Source organism: Parasteatoda tepidariorum, chromosome 6 (genome assembly GCF_043381705.1).
Source record: "Parasteatoda tepidariorum isolate YZ-2023 chromosome 6, CAS_Ptep_4.0, whole genome shotgun sequence".
NCBI lineage: Eukaryota > Metazoa > Arthropoda > Arachnida > Araneae > Theridiidae > Parasteatoda > Parasteatoda tepidariorum.
The window spans coordinates 20,630,853-20,649,996 of record NC_092209.1 but is presented as its reverse complement, the minus strand read 5'-3'; the positions used below and the strand labels follow the sequence as shown (position 1 = coordinate 20,649,996).

Genomic DNA, 19,144 nt, shown 5'->3' with positions numbered 1-19,144 from the left:
GCCCGTATATATTTGAACAGCCTCCGTTGGGATAGTGTAGATTCTCTCAAGTGTTGCTTGTCTAAGAACTGCAGGGTGATCATTTTAAAGCAATTATTGGGTTTAGAGACTGTCATGATTGAGGGTAACTCACGCATCTCCAATCGGCGACGAGAGATAAAGAGAGCATACAGTGAAAATGACTCTTTAGTTCTTCATTGTTTTCTTTTTCGAGCAGCAACTTTATCACAACATCATAAAACTCTCCACCAATCAATGAAGTTTGAAAACCAATGATGATATCTTTTAGCGTTTTTGATTGGATAACGAAATAAAGAGGAGAAGAACTTTAACCGCAGTCTAACTTTCTTTCAAAAACAAAACAAAATTTAACTGTGACGTCATGACAAAGCCGCATCTGTTCTGTTATTAAAGTTATTTTCAACAAAAACAACGAAGCGGACGAAATGGTTTCTTTGCACCTTTTCAAAGTGTGAGTTTACAGTTTTCCTTTGGATGTATAAAGGTCCATTTTAATATTTTGGATACTTCGAATTTGTGATTGTTATTCAATGATTTTGGCATGGATATGTATGATGACGATTTAGAAGAAGATGCCTCTCGTTTCATGAAAGATTTGAGCCTGTTTGAAGTGCCATCAAGAAATAGTTTTTGTGTCAATTCAACATCTCTTAGAAAATCAGAAACCTCTGCTGGTGAGGATTTCGAAAAGAAAAGAGAGTTATACGCAAATTTAAATGTGGATTCTCATTTAAATGTGCACCCTAGTAAATTGGGTACCTCATTAGCATCTGAATCCTATTATGCGAAAATACGATCCAAACAGCATAATTCAGTTTCAAATAATTATGTTCTAGAATCAGTGTCAGGAAGAAATACCCCTTTAGATCCGCAATCAATGCATGTTGCCAATGCTGTTTATTTAACTTCAATGAAACAAAATGACGTGACTAATAGTTTAGTTCAACCAAACCGGCCAATTGCCGTTGAAGGTTTCGTTAAATCTGGGCAACACTTAAAAACTAAAGATCCACCAGCTTATTCAAATATAGACCGATCTAGTATTATAGCTTCCACAAAGCTTGGCACCACCAATCTTTCCAATCCTGGCTCAGTAGTTAATGTCACTTTAACAAATGGTATTAGTAAAGGGTATTCAATGTCAGCTTCTAATTCTAGCTTACCGCACTCATATTTACACGTTAGTGACCCTAATCAGTTGAAGTATATTCCAAATAAAAATGTAATAAGTTCTCTTACTTCTATAAACAGATTAGGGCATGACTCGTTGCACTCCAGTCCACGCAGTAGTCTTAGTAGTTCTAGTGGTAGTCGTGAGTCGCAGAACTCTGGATCTCCTCGTACGAGTTACACTGGGCCAATATATGAAAACTTGAGCAGTGTTCGGAGTAGTTGTAATACTTTACATGAAAATGTACCAAAGATCAATTCTGCTTCAATCACGCAGGATATTCTTCAATTATCGAGGCCAAACAGTTCGTTGAGTTCTGCGACTCCTAATACGACTTGTATCGGTGTCATGCCTAAGCCACCACCACCATATCCGTATCCAAAATCGGCACCCGAACAGCCAATATATGCAAATCTACAAGAATTGTCAATTCAGCCTCGTAATACAGCTGTTACCAGTACTAATAATCTGTATAGTAATGTGGATATAAACTCTATAACCCAACGAAGAACTCCGCCGAATTATCCATACATTCATCGTCCAGTGAATTCTGTAGCCTGTAATTCATCTAGTTTATCTAGCAAAAATTATCCTTTGGTTTCTGCGGGATACAGTTGCCAACCTGTTAGTGCTACTCACGTTTACCAAGTATGTAGTGGAAGTATGGCCCAGTCACAGCAGGCAACAGTTCCTGTTGGCAATTCGGGTTTTTCATCGCAAAATAAAAATCAAGCTCCTAGTAATTTTGTGACCAGTTATCGCGTTTCTTTGTTGCAGCAGCCTAATTCCGCACATTCTTTTACTCCGATTCAGAGTCATCAGCTGTCTCAGCATTCAATTAGTCCATCTGTTGTTGGAAGTTCTCATAGTTTGCTGGCTTCTCCAACATATGTTAAGCCATTACCAAATAATTCACAGTCATCCTATTTAGTGCAGAGGCAGTTACCGCAGCCTGCCCATTCCCAAGTGCTAACGTCTTCTATAAGTTCAAAATCTATATCAACTGCTCAGTTGCCCCCACCACCGCCATATCCTGGTACAGGATACAAGCCAAACACCCTCAATTCCAAGACATTATTGCCATATAATGTCACTCCTCCTAGACAAAAAGGACCCACTGAGGCAGAAAAAAAGATCGAAGACCTTACGAAGCAAATCGAAGATGAAATGGAAAAAAATCCAGAAGGAGATTTTTTTGGTATGTAGGTTTTACTTTCTCAAATTGTTGTGTATAATTTGCTTATTTAAATCTGTCAGATTCATTATTAATAAATTTAGAAAGCATATTGAAAACCCCGTGGCAGAATTGCGGAGACATTGTCGCAGAACATTACTGAGTTTTTATGGAAAGATTTTTCCTTTGGGAAGGAAGGAATTTCAGTTTTCCTTTTTGCATAATTTTTCGAAATATATATATATATTTTCAGAGATATCTTTCTTGTGTATCAGAGAGGAAACAAATAATCATGATTTTTTATTCTCATTTAAGATTTTTTTTAAAAATCAGTAATGACTGGCTTTAGCTAGGATTTCAAATTAATGATATAAAATAAAAAATTCGGAAAGCACAAAAGTTTTAAAGATAGTTTTCTCTAGAAATGATATTCTTTCTTTCATTTTTCTTTTCTTTAATGAACACAATATTTTACATACACTTATTTGAGTATCTCTTTTTTAAAGAGTCTTATTCGTGGTCTTTATTTTGGGAGTTATTACACTGATTTTGCGATTTTTAATTTATGTACAGATTTGAATTTATTATCGTTTAATGTATTTATGAATTTTATTTTGTGTAATGATTTACAAAATTCTGAAAAGGAAATAAGTAGTGCAATTTTTCGCCTACAAAATGCGAGAATATCTCATATAATATTAGAATAAAAAAATATTACTTTTAGAATTAAAATTTTTTATTCTATACATTCTTCTGTAAACATAACGTTTCTGTTATTTTAAATTAGTAATTGTTCTAATTTAAAGTGTCTTTAAAGCAAAATATTAGTGCTAGGGAAGCTAGTCGCAGAAAACTCGAAAAAATTCTGCCACTGGTATTAAAAACTTGTTAGCCGGATGCAAGAAGGATGGTATGAAGTTATAGCCCTCAGTATATTTATGGAATTTCTTTATTAATTTATTTTTCGGATATTAACTTTTATCAGAGTTCTCCCTAAGAAAAAAAATGGGCAGGGTGCATCCTCACAGAAAAGAGCACCCACTTAACACCGTAGAAATTTATCAAAATGTGTAATATCATGTAATAACTGAATTCTGTCCTCAACGATTTTTAAGTTATCGTCGTATACTATTATATGTATATATTTCAAAAAGTAATTTCCACTCATATCTTAACACGAGAAAAAATTGTAGTTTATAAATAATAATTAAAGGCATGCTATTGTTTGTCTAAAGTAGGAACACCCCTAGTCATTCTTCTGCAGGGGTAGAAATTTTTTAAAAAAATTACTGGTCCCTAGGACCAGTAACTAAAACATTTTACTAGTCCGCAGAAAACTTTACTGGTCCGTCTACGCGTTCCTATTAGCTGCAAATAAAAAAAAAATTGAAAAAATTGATTGAAAAAATCATGATTTTTTTTAAAAAATCATAAATTTTTGATTTAAATCGCATTTTTTTGATTAATATTAATTTTGCATAAAAAATTTTTAAAAAAAATTGTGAATAAGCTCTAAAATAGTTTTAAGTAAGATCGTTTAAGTTTCGTTAGATCGAGAATAGATCGGCTGCGAGAATAGATTAATGGAGATCGGCTGCGGCGGATGGTGGTCCGGCGGACCACTGTTTATTATTTTATGCTGGTCCGACTCCGATTTTAGTGGTCACGGACCAACGGACCACCGTTAATTTCGAGCCCTGTTCTGGGTCCATGGCGGTGACTATGGTAACGAGGTATAACTATTTCAAGTAGGGGCGTGGGTCATTGTTTAGGACAGTTGGATCGGGTCGGCGTGAGAAAGGAAATATTTTTCTTCAGTCTATTGTGTTAGCTCTACAGCGAAGAGAAGCTACCCTCCCTGAAATGCGCTATTCTGTTTTCCATAGTAGCAGATGGCCACAGACTTTGTGGTGGGGGGAGTTCTTACTGTAGACAAATTGTTATTAATCTGTGCATACTTTTATTTTTAAAAAGTAAACAAAAAGTATTACTTTTTATGAACAGCTTAAATTTTTTTTTCTATAATTATACTAAATATTGTTAGAAAATATACAATAGAAAAGTGCATTTTTTAAATGATTAATTTACCTCCTTGGAAAAAGAGAATCTTTTAGCCAGTTAAAAATAATCCTAACAAATTAAATATTTTTAATAGTAATCAGAATTAAGCCTATATACACTGATAAGTTTTGTGTGTAATTATTATTTCAATGTTTAATTATTTTTTCTTAAAAATGGAATATAAATAAAAAGGCAGTCCCTTTCTTAGGGATGGCGGTTTATGTTTACAAAAAGAGCGCTTTTATAGGGATCAAAGGGCAGGCAGGTTGGGTTTATTTAGCTATTGAATTTTTACAGAATTTTTTCAATTACTTTTTTTTAGTGTGAAATGTTATGTATTGATAAAAAATATTATTTGTATTATTTTACTTGATAAAAAGTAATTTGTTTGGATCTTTCACTTTTACCAAGTATTTATTATTCAATTATTTTGACAAATATTGAGTGTTGTTAAATTTGGTTAAACTAAAGTTTTAATTTCAGAGACGGGGCACATATGTATGATTCTACCTTTCTCGGTTTTACGGGTTTTTTTTTTAGTCGGATTAATTGATTCTGTGTCCTGGGTTTTAAAGAATTGTGGTTTGTTGTTTGGCTTAATTCTTGTATACGTTACAACATGATTTTGGCAGTATTGACAATGTTTAGAAGGGTAATAAAATTTGAAATCTGTTGTTTTATATTAGGGTAAACGTTAATTTTTTAAATAGTATCATAGAAATGTAAATTGAATTATGGGGAAATCGAATGTGTATGTTTTGGAGGTGAATATTAGACATTATAGTGATATATATGATAGTTTTCTAAATGCATATGTTGCAAAAATGAGAAGATTCTATTAGAAGTGGATATTTGACGTTGTGATTATCGGTTTTTTAAAAGTTAAAATGCCACTGCCTGGTATATCCTACTCTGATGATTTTTGCTTACAGAAATTCTTGGTGATAACTGTAAAAACGTCATCTTATCATTGGTGGCAATTATGAAAATCGTGCCCAGCGTGTGATGCACTTAAGTGTTTCATTTGTTGTTTTATCTAATTTACACAATTTCTTTTAGTATTTTGCAAAGTAATTTATTAATGTGTCTATTATTCTTATGAATGTAACATTTTATAAAGTATTCATCCTTATAAAGTGGAACCTCATAGAGTTGATATGTTTTGGGAGAGACAGGGCTTATTGGACTGGGCTCGACTATTTTAACGCTATCAATATTTTTGTTTGATTTTTCTATTAGCATGTTGCACTACTTCTGCTATAAATTCTATGAAAAAGATCACTTAACTCAGTTACAGCTTGCCTTTTTTGTTTTGAAAATTGTAACGCTGCTAACTTTTTTTTGGAACTTTGCCTTTACTTTCAAAAATTTACATTTATAAGAATAGGTCGTGCAATAAATGGCAATTACTTTACAAGGTTATATCTTTAATTTAATAATTCCTCGTGTAGCAATTATTAAAACTTTGATCTTTTGCGGAGAGAAATTTTGATCTTTTGTGAAATATTGTATAGAATGGAAACATGGTGTTTATTATTAGCATTACACTAAGTTTTTGTTAGAATTATACTACTATACACTCTTATTAATGATTATTTAAATATATATATATTTTAGAAGTAGAAAAGTATATTCTTTTTTAAAAAATTCAATTCGTTCGAGTCTGAAATGATGAATAACAAAATTTCAAGAAATAAAAGCTAACAAATATTTTCTAAAAGAGTATTTTAAAAAAGTACTTTAAATTGATCTCTATACTAATATGTGTATTGTATGTGTACAAATATGTGCATGCATTAAAATGCACAATTTTTTAAATTCATTTCAAGTCAATTTGTTACTATCTTAAATTATTATTATTAGAAACCGTTGTGTTATGTATTTTCTCTCTCTCTCTTTTTTTTTAAGGTTGCGGACAATTAAAGAAATATTAATTACTATTTCAGAAGAATAGAAATACAAAATTACTATTTCTTAGGAACTTTTCAACCGATTTTGCTCAAATTTTGTATTGTTCTATATAGAATTAAATTCTTTAAAATGATGCAAAAAATTGTAATTGTCAAAGTTTTTCGAACATTTTTAAATAAAATTATAAAAAAATAGAAAATATTTACGACAAGTTATTTTTTTACCATAGAATAATTATCTTTTGATAAATGAATTTTATAATTGCTTGCAAATATTTTACAATTCGCTTAAAAAGTTCTAGCGAAATAAGCAAACACTAAAATTAACATTTAGGGGTCCAAACTTTGAAGAGCTCTTTTGACCAAACTATTGAGATCATATTTCCCAGATTGCGGCTACCCTTATATGTTAGATGTCGAAAATAAAGTATGTTTATCCAAAAAAAAGTACGTTTTTGTGTGTCATTTCGTTGCTTAGAATATCGTCTGCACTCTTTTAGCATATTGGAGAACGATCCCATGACCCATTAAGAGTGAGTCCTAGAACGTGAATATTCGATCAAAAATTATTCAGGGTGGTCCGTTTTTTTTCTTTTCACATGCTTAAATGTGAGGGAATTCTGCTTTCTTATGCTTCATGTTTTCAGCTCGTTCTCTCATTGTGCTTACCACCTTAAATATCAAAAAAAAAATTTTTTTTTCTTTTTATCTGAACTTGCAAAATTGGCGATTTCAATATTAGTTGTGTTTTTTTCTTGTAATTTATTATTATTATTATTATTTTTTCTTTTTGCTAAAGAATTTATACCGGAGATTCTAATAAAAAAGAATTTTGATCAGCTTCTGTCACGTTTAACAAGTTTTACCCACGTACCTTCAGAATTGAAAGAGTTTAGGTGTATTTTGTCTATCAAGTTGTTCAAATATAATAATTTCATACAGAATGGGTTTTTCCTTTCTTTTTTCCAATGTGTTGTATCTTTTATATTAATTTTGTGCTTTTTTTTTTTCAAAGAAAAAAGAACGAAACATTGCTTTCAAAAGTTGTTTAGCATAAAAAGGGAAACTATGAGAATATTTTTTACACTCCTGTGCTACATTTTAATCTTTATCTAAATAAATAATCTTTTGAAAATTGAACGTGATTTAATCAAGTGAAAAGCTTAATTATTTTTGTTAAGAATTGTTTTTATAGGATTAAACTTAACCTGCTTTTTATTCAATATTTGACGTGATAATTCTATTTTTTTTTTTCAAGCAATTTGTCGGCAAGAATCACAGGTAATTTTCGCATAATTCTCTATTTTTATAAACGAAATTTTTTTCGAAACGTGCACTCACACCTTTTCGACTCACTGATTCGTGAAGTTTCGTCAAATACACAGGCATTTTATCATCAATCTTTTTTTAGTTATTGCCGTAAATTTCACTGTTATTAAAATCTTTTTTTTTTAAATTCTATTTTTTATGCGATGACGACTTGCTAAGCGCGAACAAAAATATTTTATTTTTTATGCAACCTGGTAGTGTCCACGAATAAATACTTAAAACGGAATTGATTTTCTAACTTAATTGTCGATAACGTTGAAAATGAAAGCTTAAAAAATCCCTCAAGCGTTTATATACCAAATTAGATTTTCTGATACATATAAAAAGTTAATATTTTGTACCAACTCTCTATTTTCCTGTTTGTGAATTTTACTTTCACGCTCATTTTTTTGTGTAAAGAAATGTATTTATGTAAAATTTAAGGGTTTTCAAGGTTATTTGATCTGTTTCAATTACTGTTTTTTTCCTTCTTTTTCTTCTTCTTACGAACAGCTGTTTTATTGGTTTTCAAATTATGAACAAATCCTTCACACTGGTAAAAGAAAAAATAAACCTGTGTAAGTTTCTTGAATTGATATTTGATCCAATAACAAGAGCAATGCTAACATATTTTTGATTGATCGGCAGGTGCTTTTAATCTCCATCAGACAGATTGTCTTACATGTAAACGTACCTACTTACTTCTAACAACAATTCCCATTTAATCTCTACTCATGATTATTATTTTTTTTAATTGATTATTCAACATCTGCTTGAATGTTAACACACCTGCAAGTTGTTCCCGTTTAATATTGTCTAATTCAGGTGTGATTTGCCTATTATTGCTGCAGTGTTAATAATTCCTTCTCAAAAGTATATTTCATTCAATAACTGAATTCCAAATTAGAAAATAATGCCTTTTTAAACTCTTTTTTTTATTATTATTTATTTATTTATTTTTTTTTATCAAAAACGAATATTATATTCTGGAAATTAGGGTATATTTTTTCAATAAAATAAGACGCATCAAAATAATGTTTTTTTTAAATAAATTCTACTGCAGTATATTGCAGGGAGCAGTACATTAAAGGTGCTTATTTTCGTTTTTTTAAAGCCCTTAAAGGTGCTTTTTTCATTTGGAATTTTTAAAAAGTGCTTAATTTTCCCTTTTTCAAAATGAGATTTTTCCTTTACCATGTTGATTTTCGCTATGAATTATGCAAAAAGCCACAGTTCACATTGTTCTATCCAACGTTTTCTCAATTAATTCATCCCCAATCTTTTTCGGCGTATTGTCAGCCCGTAGCGTATGAAAACGCCATTCGTTTTGCATGATTCAAAATTTCATGATTTTTGACAATCGTCAAGAACATAGTCATAAGTTATNTTTTTTTTTTTGCATCAAAATCAGTCAAAATTATCAAAAACTTTCCGACCCGTCCTAATTATATTTTTTTTATGTGCTTAAAAATATTTTTTGAGTGCCTGAAAAGTACTGTACTTAAAAGGTGCTTATTTTTTGTTGAATAATTTGGCTTCGTATCCTGCATTGTTGACAAAGCAAAATTCAAACGCTAATTTTAACAATTTTGTTTAGGAAAATATGCGTGTTAAATTTTCATGCATATTGTAAAATTAGGAGACACCGTTCTTTAATGAGAACTTTAAACAATTTTTTTTTCAGAACTGAAAACGGTATTGATATTTTCAAAAACAATATTGATATTTTAATTAACTTTAATTTTAACATTTGGAAGTTCAATAGACTAATATAAAATCAGGGGTCTGTCCAGGCCAAATTTACTACCGTTTAGTGGTATCTTCACAAATTCAACTTTAGAAGAAACACAAAATACTTTATCTTGTAATTTAATTTTTGTATCCCGTAAGAAACAATAAATCCATATTTTTGTGTTGCTTTTTTAACATAATTTTTAATTTTCACATATTATGTCTAGATTTTCACAAAATAGGTACCTCTCAGAAAAACCTAGACAGACCCCTGAAAATATACTAAAATGTTCGTGCTGCTACTAGATTTAAGTTACGATATTAGACACAAGAACGTGCCTTCCCTGAATGATTTTTTACGTTGTAGAGTGATCTTGTGTATTTTCCTATATATCTGTAAAAAATCATGTGTATTTTCCCATATATTTCTTATTTATCTGTAAAAAAATCAATTTCTGTAGATTGCTTATATTTTTGCCTCTCCGCTGATGAGCAGAAATCAAATTTGTTGAGGAATGAATTGATTTATAGTGGTCATATACATTAACGATTTACACTAATTCTATCTTTAAAAATTTGCTTCATTTTTCCTATATTCTTTTTCTTTTCTTTTTTTAATCAAGAAACGCTGAAATATTTCGTACCCCCCTCAAAAGTCTTAATTTAAAAATTATGAAAAACTATCCTAAAAGTATGCCATCATCATTATTCCTTATTTACTTTTGAAAGTTTGATTACGTGAAAATTGTAGCAATAGTTCATTCAAACTTCGAACCAATTAAAAACCACAATTTTAGTGCGCAGACTTGGTGACAGTTTTAATTCGCAAAAATGTTACATTCCGCTTTTCACAAAAATTAATTTTTTAAATAAATAAAATATAGGAAGGAAAGAAATAAAAATCCTGCGACTTATTTTGCATCGCACGTTTTTTAACTTTCCCTTCTCTTTGTTTAAAAGGTTAAATTACATGAAATTAAAAAAGGTCATAAAGCAAATACTTTTGCCATATGAGGTATAATAACCTGTGGATCGAAACTCATTGTAAAAAAATAACTCTTTCAAGACACAGCAATTCAGACAAAGATAATTACAACCCGTTTTAATTGTTGCCATGGAGCATTTTTCATAACTCCGGAAACCGTAATGATTGTTGTAGCTGGTGTTTAATGAGGTGCCTTAATAGCTTGCAAAATTGCATCTCAAACTGAGACAAGAATTGTGAAGAAGAAGTATTCATTGTCCTGACCCTTTATCAAATCCAGCTACCGTTCCCAGCAGCGGTAACCGGTTAATTATGAAGCACCAACACATTAGTTAGTAGTTTAGCGTTCAATGTTTTTCTAAAACGAAATCTCTTCCCGTGTGGAAGACTAACTGGCGAGACTGTCGGCTATTTCTTGCACATTTCCAGTTTTTACGGGGTCTACCTCATCTGTCCAGTTCATGGACTTCAGTGACCTACTAGAATTTTCTCAACTGGAAATTGTTCGGTTTCGAGTAATGTTTTTATTTTCCATAAATAGGTTTGAACTGTTCAAGTCATTTTTCTTTTTTGCAAGGTGATTTATGTCCGGCAACACCATAGCAGCAACGTCTCAATTCTAACATTATAGTTTTTAATGCTGTGCTCATCTAAAAATCAATCTATTGTACAAATTTATATTTGAACTCTAAAGAATTTTTCTTCAACCAATGACAGTTTAAAAAAATGTCTCTAATATTTCTCTAATACTCCGTAATATTTAATTTATTATATCTGTTGTGAACAGGGATGACGCGTTTCTTCCACAATGGAAAATTCCGCTTGTAAGAAAATGATTTCTTCTAATTTAATCTCTTTAAATAATATTAATTTCCACGTTATTTTTTTATGTATTTTTAAGTGTGTGAAAATCAAAACGCAGTTAAAGCAATATAAAAAAAATTTCAGACATTTAAAAGAATTGTAGTTTTTTAATATATTACATTAAATGAGTTTGCTTTATAATTACGTTGAACTGTTATAATATTCGTAATAATAAAATTTTATTACTAAATTAACTAATCACATAACTAAACGTATTATTATAAGTCACATATTGTTGAAATCGGAATTGCGAATAGCCTACTAATTTGTATAATCACGTATGAATAAGTATTAATACTATACTGGCTTAAATAATATATGTAGATTTTAAAATTCTGTATGAAACTAAAATAAATATGTAATAGGAAAGTAATTTTTTTCAAACATTGAGTTTAATTTATTTAAATTAAAGCAATTTTTATTATAGTCGTTGCTAAAAAATTGTAATCGTGAAATAACTGTATCAGTCACTTTTAGTTTCATCCACTTCGTCCAGTCCCCCCCCCCCATTTTTACCCGTTTCTTTCAGTGTCCTTGAAGAAATATGTTTCTCTCAGACAAAATACCTATCCTGGTTGTAATACTGCTTCAATAATTATGTGTGTAGATATTTTCTATTGGTGCCTATTTCTAAAAGAAAAAAAATCTTTCATCACCAGCTGATATTTTAAAATGTCAATATTTCCAAACGAAAAAATAAATTGTGAGATAAATGTTTAGAAAGTACTGATTTTAATAAAATAACATTTTTGTATACATTTTTAACAGCAAGCATTTTTGACATTAAAGAGACGACGATGATTAAGAGCTAGTTTTAATTCTTTAGTGAAATGGAATTCGAGCCAACGTATTACATATTTAATGATACAAAAATTAAACAATAATTTCTGGTTCGATAAAAGATTTAAAACATTTTTTGTAAATGATGTGGAATTATCAAGTGCTTCTTAAAGCATCAGTTAAACAAAAGCTACCTAGCAAATCGCATTTGTCCATCAATCTAATTTTTTTTTTTATCAGCTTTTACTTATCTCAAATTATTCCGTCAAATTGTCTTTATGTGTTTATCATATTTAATTTAGATAAAATTAGCTATTAACTAATATGTTTACTTGACTTATGTTTTATTTTAGTACAATATTAAAGATCATATGAAAGCAAATCAATACTGTACTTTATTTACAAATTTTTGGTTTTATAACATTTTTAAATTTAACAGTTAGTAAATCGTGTGTATGGTAGTTAATCTATGGAATTCGAACAAAGCACTATTAAACAAATTTTAGAACTTATTGTATGTTTTTTGAAATTTAATGTTTAGTGTAATGATTTATTACCATTTAATTAATTAACAAAATTTTGAAAATTTCGGATGAGCACATAGAAGCATTATTTTTCAGAATTTGTTAGAAGAATTAATTTACTTAAAAAAAAAAAAAAAAAAGTTGCCTCACATTTATCTTTGCCATTTTCTTTTCTTAACAGTTAATATTTTATTTAAAAGAACGAACAAAGTTATAATTTGTAACAAAATGAACTTTTACTTGGATTTAAAAATATTATCAAATGTACTTCAAAAGGAATTTTTAAACTTAGGAGTACCATAATGTATGTGCACAATTCACCTTATTCTCAAGCGCGTTTCATGTTCTCCACGATAGGGGGCAGTATTTGTTGAGACTGTTTCAACTTCCAGTTGAAGTTTCAGCAATAAGAATTTCTGCTGGTGTAAACTAAATTGCTTAAATACTCTTCCCAACGATCAAATAATTTCATATCAATATAGGATAATTTCCCAAAATTCTTTTTTCATATCTTCAACTGATATTTTAAAATATGAACACATTTTTTCTTAAAAGCACGATACAAAAATTAAATTTAGAACAACCAAGTATTCCAAGTGTACACAAGCCTGGAACGTCCAAAGAATGAAATAGTCTCGTCCATGCTGTGACGTCAGAAAAAGACTTCCGGTAGGGTTAAGTTTTTTTAAGGATAGATGGTGAATAAGAAGTAATAACTCTGAAGTAATTTTGCTTGTGATAACCTTATTAAGCTTGTGTTGAGTTCATATTCACAATGATCCTTTCAGTACGTCCAATTTCAAGTCTGTAGCCTCATTCCTGTTTACTGAGTGACTCGTATGGTACTTTTTTTTTTTGGTTACGAATTTAACAGATATTAATTCTTTACTTTTTTTTAAACAAATATTTTATTTCATTGTACTCTTTGTACATATTCCTACGCACTTTTGTAATTTCAAGATTCTAAGTTTAATAATTTTGTGAAGGAAAACAAATTGCAACGTAAATATGAACACCCAAAACAGTGGCGGAGGTGCAAGCGATTATCTAATATAGAAAGATTTTTGAAATATTTGATTGAATGTTTTCCCCTTATGCATCACTTTAAGGAAACTTCTATGGACACCCTGACCTTCTAGAGAAATAGTTTACTTTAGTAATGTTTGATTTATTAAAACGGAAACTGATACGTTTTCCAGGATTTGGAAAAATGTAAAGGGAAAAAAATAAATTTTCTTCCAATGTGAAAAATTATCAAATCTGAGAAGAAACTTTTCTCTCATTTGTGTTTTTTCCTAGAAATGTTATTCTTTTGTCTTAATCTCTCTCACGGATGAGAACCATTTTTTTTTCTTAGTTGATAGATTTAATTTTTTCTTTATTTTATATTTTAAATTTGTTTTCGTTCGGGAAGTAATAGTTTTCAGCATGAGTGACTCAGATTGTCATGCTCACTTACGTTTTCAAATTTCCATCCAGGAAAATTGTGCGCATGCGCGCAATCATTCATTTGAAAACGATAACGATTATAGTCGCACGTGATCAATGTTTTATTTATTTTTAAAAGCATTGCGTTTGATTGCAAGTAAATGTAAATTAGGGTCTTTCTCGTGACTATTGTTTATTGATCTGCTTTATTTTATTTGTCGATAAGAGGATAAGTGACAAATTTAGAATTTCTTTATTTTAATTTCTGGTAATAAAAAATAAAGTACCTCTCGTGTTTAAAATATCCTACTGTAATTAATTAAAAAAGAAATGTACATAGTTAAAGAGCTAAATTATTTCCGATAGAAAATATTTAAATATTGTTCTGTAGTATTAAATATTTTAGAAAAAATACGTACGTTGGAGAAACCCAATTTAAATAAAATCAATCCAAATATATAATTATATTTTATAACTGTAAAATTAAGTATTCATCAAATTACGTATTTTGAGCTATCTTTAGTAGACAAAGTTTGTGAATAAAAATGATAGGGATGCAATAAAATCGAAATTTTTATTAACTTATATTAGGAAAGGTAGCCCACGTAATGTACAGACGTTGCACAATCTTTTGTATCAGAAAAAAACTTCAGTAAAACTCTATCGTTAGCTTACAACGCTTGCGCGATTATCAATTCAAGAACAAGGTGTCAACCTGGTGTGGATGTTTTCTATTCAAGAAATGGAATTAACTGATTTTATAGATGCTAAAATAAGTTTAAAAAATAGAATAATGAACATTTTGATGAAACCTGTATGTATTTGCGAAAGGTTATGCGATGATATTGAAAACGCTTTAGATTTTGAGTCATCAGTGTATGAAAGGGGGTTTGATGATTTGAATTTTGACAAAAAAAGGAAATTTGTGATGTGTTTGTAGGAAGTCGGAAACTGAAGAACGTCGAGATATTTCAGTGGAAACAAAACAAGATGTTATAGAACACTAATGTAACAAAAAATCCTCGGGCAGGGCAAGGTTAATTCAGCCTTTCATCCCTTCAGTGGGTCGAGAAATGAGTACCAAGCATGCTTGGGAACTAAACACTGGGGGTTCCGCGTTCGGTTGACCACCGAAACCGGAACATCTGCTCCTGCACCCCAGAGCCCTAGGTCAAGAAAACCTAGGTAGTTTAGTGTAGTAAAGAAGAGAAGGAAAAAAAAAAAGTTTAAATGGATAAATTACAAGAAATTCAAAAATGTATTCGTAAAAAGTTTGAGAATGCAATGGTCATAGTTTGGTCAGGAGAGCGATCCACAGTGCGGACCCCTTAATGTTAATTTCACTTTTTGCGTTTTTGGTTATATTTTTAAAACTAAGTAAGCCATTTTTTGAAAGAAAATGCACCCACTTATAAAACCCATTTACCCAAGGACAATTTCATGCAAAAAATAATTTTTAATAATAATTTTTTTTATTATTTAATTTAATTGTGGAATAAAAAAATTTGAGTTACGATTCATACATCTTTTATACCATGTTAATCTACGTATTTTTCTATTGCAAAATCTAAAGTTTCAACAGTTTTTATTTAGTAGAAGTCGAGAAAAATTAAAATATATTATTTTTAAGAAAATAATTTGGCAACAATGACGAAATATTTAAATGGGGCGATTAGTATTTAAATGTGGTTAACTTACGAGAGGAACTTGACTTAGCGAGCGTAGTGTAAAATTTCATTCACATTTTTTTTCGCTAATAACCGATTGCTAATCCTTTTTTTTTTTTAATTGTACAATTCGATGTTTTTTTTTAGTCGTCTGAAAATTTATTCTTAGTTTATTAAGGAAATTTGAATTAAACATTTTATTGAATAAAAAATATTTTATTCTATGAATGTCGAGTTTTATAAAAGCATGTTTCTGATAGAATGTGATTATACATCAGATTGTGATTATACTTAATGTGATTATATTTTATTTTTTAGTTTGTTTTTTTAATAATTGATATTTCATGCGTCTGCATAGATTTGGAATAATATTTTTAGCGATTTCTTCAATGTGTATTTTATAATTATTAATACGAACATGTAGTCAACATTTTTAAGTATTTTAAAATTTCTCAGCATCTAATATATCGTCGCAATCTTAATAAAAAAAATAAAAAAAATTAAAAAAATATTATTAGTCTGCGCGTGTTCCGCAGAATTATTTTAATTATTATTATTTTTTTTTTTTTTTTTATATCATTTTTAAATTTAAAAATTAGAAGTATTATGTTATTTAGCTAATTTATGTTTTGCAATATTTGTAATGTTTAAAATGCTTAAAAGGTACCCACTTAAAACCTTTGGGAAGGAATTCAAACATTTTGATTATATTTACAATTTTTTATTAATTAAGCCGCAGATTATTTAACCAATGAATGTCGAAGATAAACATTCATTNAAGAGAAGAAAAAAAAAAAAGTTAAAATGGATAAATTACAAGAAATTCAAAAATGTATTCGTAAAAAGTTTGAGAATGCGATGGGTATGACTTGGTCAGGAGAGCGAACCAAAGTTCGGACCCCTTAACGTTAATTTCACTTTTTTTGCGTTTTTGGTTATATTTTTAAAACTAATTAAGCAATTTTTTTTTAAAAAAAATGCACCCAGTTGTAAAACCCATTTACCGAAAGATAATTCCATGCAAAAAATAATTTTTAATAATTATTATTTTTTATTATTTAATTTAATTGTGGATTAAAAAAATTCGAATTACGATGCATAAATTTTTTATACCATGTTAATCTACGTATTTTTCTATTGCAAAATCTAAAGTTTCAACAGTTTTTATTTAGTAGAAGTGGAGAAAAATTAAAATAAATTATTTTTAAGAAAATAATTTGGCAACAATGAAGAAATATTTAAATGGGGCGATTAGTATTTAAATGTGGTTAACTTATGAGAGGAACTTGACTTAACGCGCGTAGAGTAAAATTTAATTCACATTTTTTTTTTGTTGCTAATAACCGATTGCTAATCCTTTTTTTTTTTAATTTGTACAATTCGATGTTTTTTTTTTAGTCGTCTGAAAATTTATTCGTAGTTTAGTAAGGAAATTTGAATTAAACATTTTATTGAATAAAAAATATTTTATTCTATGAAAGTCGAGTTTTATAAAAGCATGTTTCTGATAGAATGTGATTATACATCAGATTGTGATTGTACTTAGGGTGACCCGGGGTAATTCACGATCACTCTGTTTCTGGGGTAAATAATGATCACCTAAGTTTCATTAAAAAAAAATTTTTTTTTATAAATATGAGACATGGACAAGAATGCTTGTACACTTTACTAAAGTATAACTACATTTACTAAATAATAGTTTTTCGTTTAATCTGACAAAATAAGTATATTTTAAACTGCTTTCTGTATTTTCCATTTCAAAGATGGGTTTCAAAATGTGCATATTTCTGCAAAGATCCCCCTCCTTTTCTTAATAATAAATATTTTGAGTTACTTTCTTTTTCTTTGATATAAAAATAGTGTAAGCTTTCGTTTAATTGTTTCACATATACTGTAAACATTATAATTGATTATAGGAAACTATATCAAATGTTGCCCCCTACAGGTGGGGTAATTATTGATCACTGGGGTAATTCCTGATCATTGTCATTTCTTCTTATAAATAGTGTAAAACATAGCTAATAAATAGTCAATTGTCTTTTCTTAAATAACAGTTCATATTTATTAAGTGGAGCAACTATAAAATATATTTTAACTATAATCACAGAATTTGTTTTTAACTGTATACAAGACAAATGTGCTCTGATATNTAAAAAATAGCTAATAAATAGCTAATTGTCTTTTCTTAAATATCAGTTCATATTTATTAAGTGGAACAACTATAAAATATATTCTAACTGTAATCACAATATTTGTTTTTAACTGTATACAAGACAAATGTGTTCCGATTTGCACCATTTCTAGTTTGTCACCTTGCTTCTATCTTAATTTTATGTGTGTACATTGTTAGAATAGTTTTTAAGTTTATTATAAGCCTAATATAAATATGGTGAAGAATTATGAGCCTAAAAAGGATACTAAGCTTCTAGAAAGCAAAATGAGTGAATATCCTGTAATGATTGGAAATGAAAATTTCAGTGTGAGAGCTGCTGCCAGAGTTGTTGACGCACTTTACTTAATTTTACTCTCACATAATTAAGTTAAAAAATCCAGCAAAAGTAACCCATGTAGGAACTCTTTCTTATATTCCAGCAGAACATGAGAATGAGTTGGATGCTTGCCTAAAATGTATGGCATGATGCAAAGATTTTTAGAAAATTTAAAGTGTTAATCTTTATACCTGCTTTTAAATAAATCATTTTATTAACTGCTTAAACATATCTTTTTGGTTTATTTGTTTGATCTTGATGTCTTATTTGTTAATTACCATTATATAATTATTTTCAAGCAGCCCCTTAACTATAAAAACTGCTGATCAATAATTACCCCAGAAGTGATCAGGAATTACCCCAGAAATGATCAAGAGAAGGGGTAATTCCTGATCACTAAAAATTTAAAATTTCTTAAATTCTAATTAGATTTTCAAACAAATGAAGGTAGCATAGGACTCATCTCATATAGCCTCAAACTTCCAGTAAATATTAAAATTCTATCTTGAATAGTTTTTTCACAAAATAGATGTTTGCATTTTTTGATCAGGAATTACCCCAGGTCACCCTAATGTGATTATATTTTATTTTTTAGTTTGTTTTTTTAATAATTGATATTTCATACGTCTGCATAGATTTGGAATAATATTTTTAACAATTTCTTCAATGTGTATTTTATAATTATTAATACGAACATGTTGTCAACATTTTTAAGTATTTTAAAATTTCTCAGCATCTAATATATCGTTTTAATCTTTAAAAAAAAAAAAAAACATAAATATATATTATTAGTCCGCGCGTGTTCCGCAGAATTATTTTAATTTTTTTTTTATTTATATTATTTTTAAATTTAAAAATTAGAAGTATTATGTTATTTAGCTAATTTATGTTTTGCAATATTTGTAATGTTTAAAAAGCTTAAAAGGTATCCAGTCATAACCTCTGGGAAGGAATTCAAACATTTTGATTATATTTACAATTTTTTATTAATTAAGCCGCAGATTATTAAACCAACGAATGTCACTGACTTA

At 29.1% G+C, this 19,144-nt stretch overlaps 1 protein-coding gene across 1 annotated transcript in view; it reads left to right on the top strand.

The window, feature by feature from the left end:
* The first annotated feature begins 323 nt into the window (after nt 1-323).
* LOC107443226 (LIM domain-containing protein jub) overlaps nt 324-19,144 on the top strand; it is a 66,598-nt gene continuing 47,777 nt past the window's right edge. The window contains exon 1 of the mRNA XM_043048583.2: nt 324-2,390. Coding sequence (XP_042904517.1) covers nt 563-2,390 — 1,828 coding nt within the window. The 5' untranslated portion in view covers nt 324-562. The remainder of the gene's footprint in view (nt 2,391-19,144) is intronic.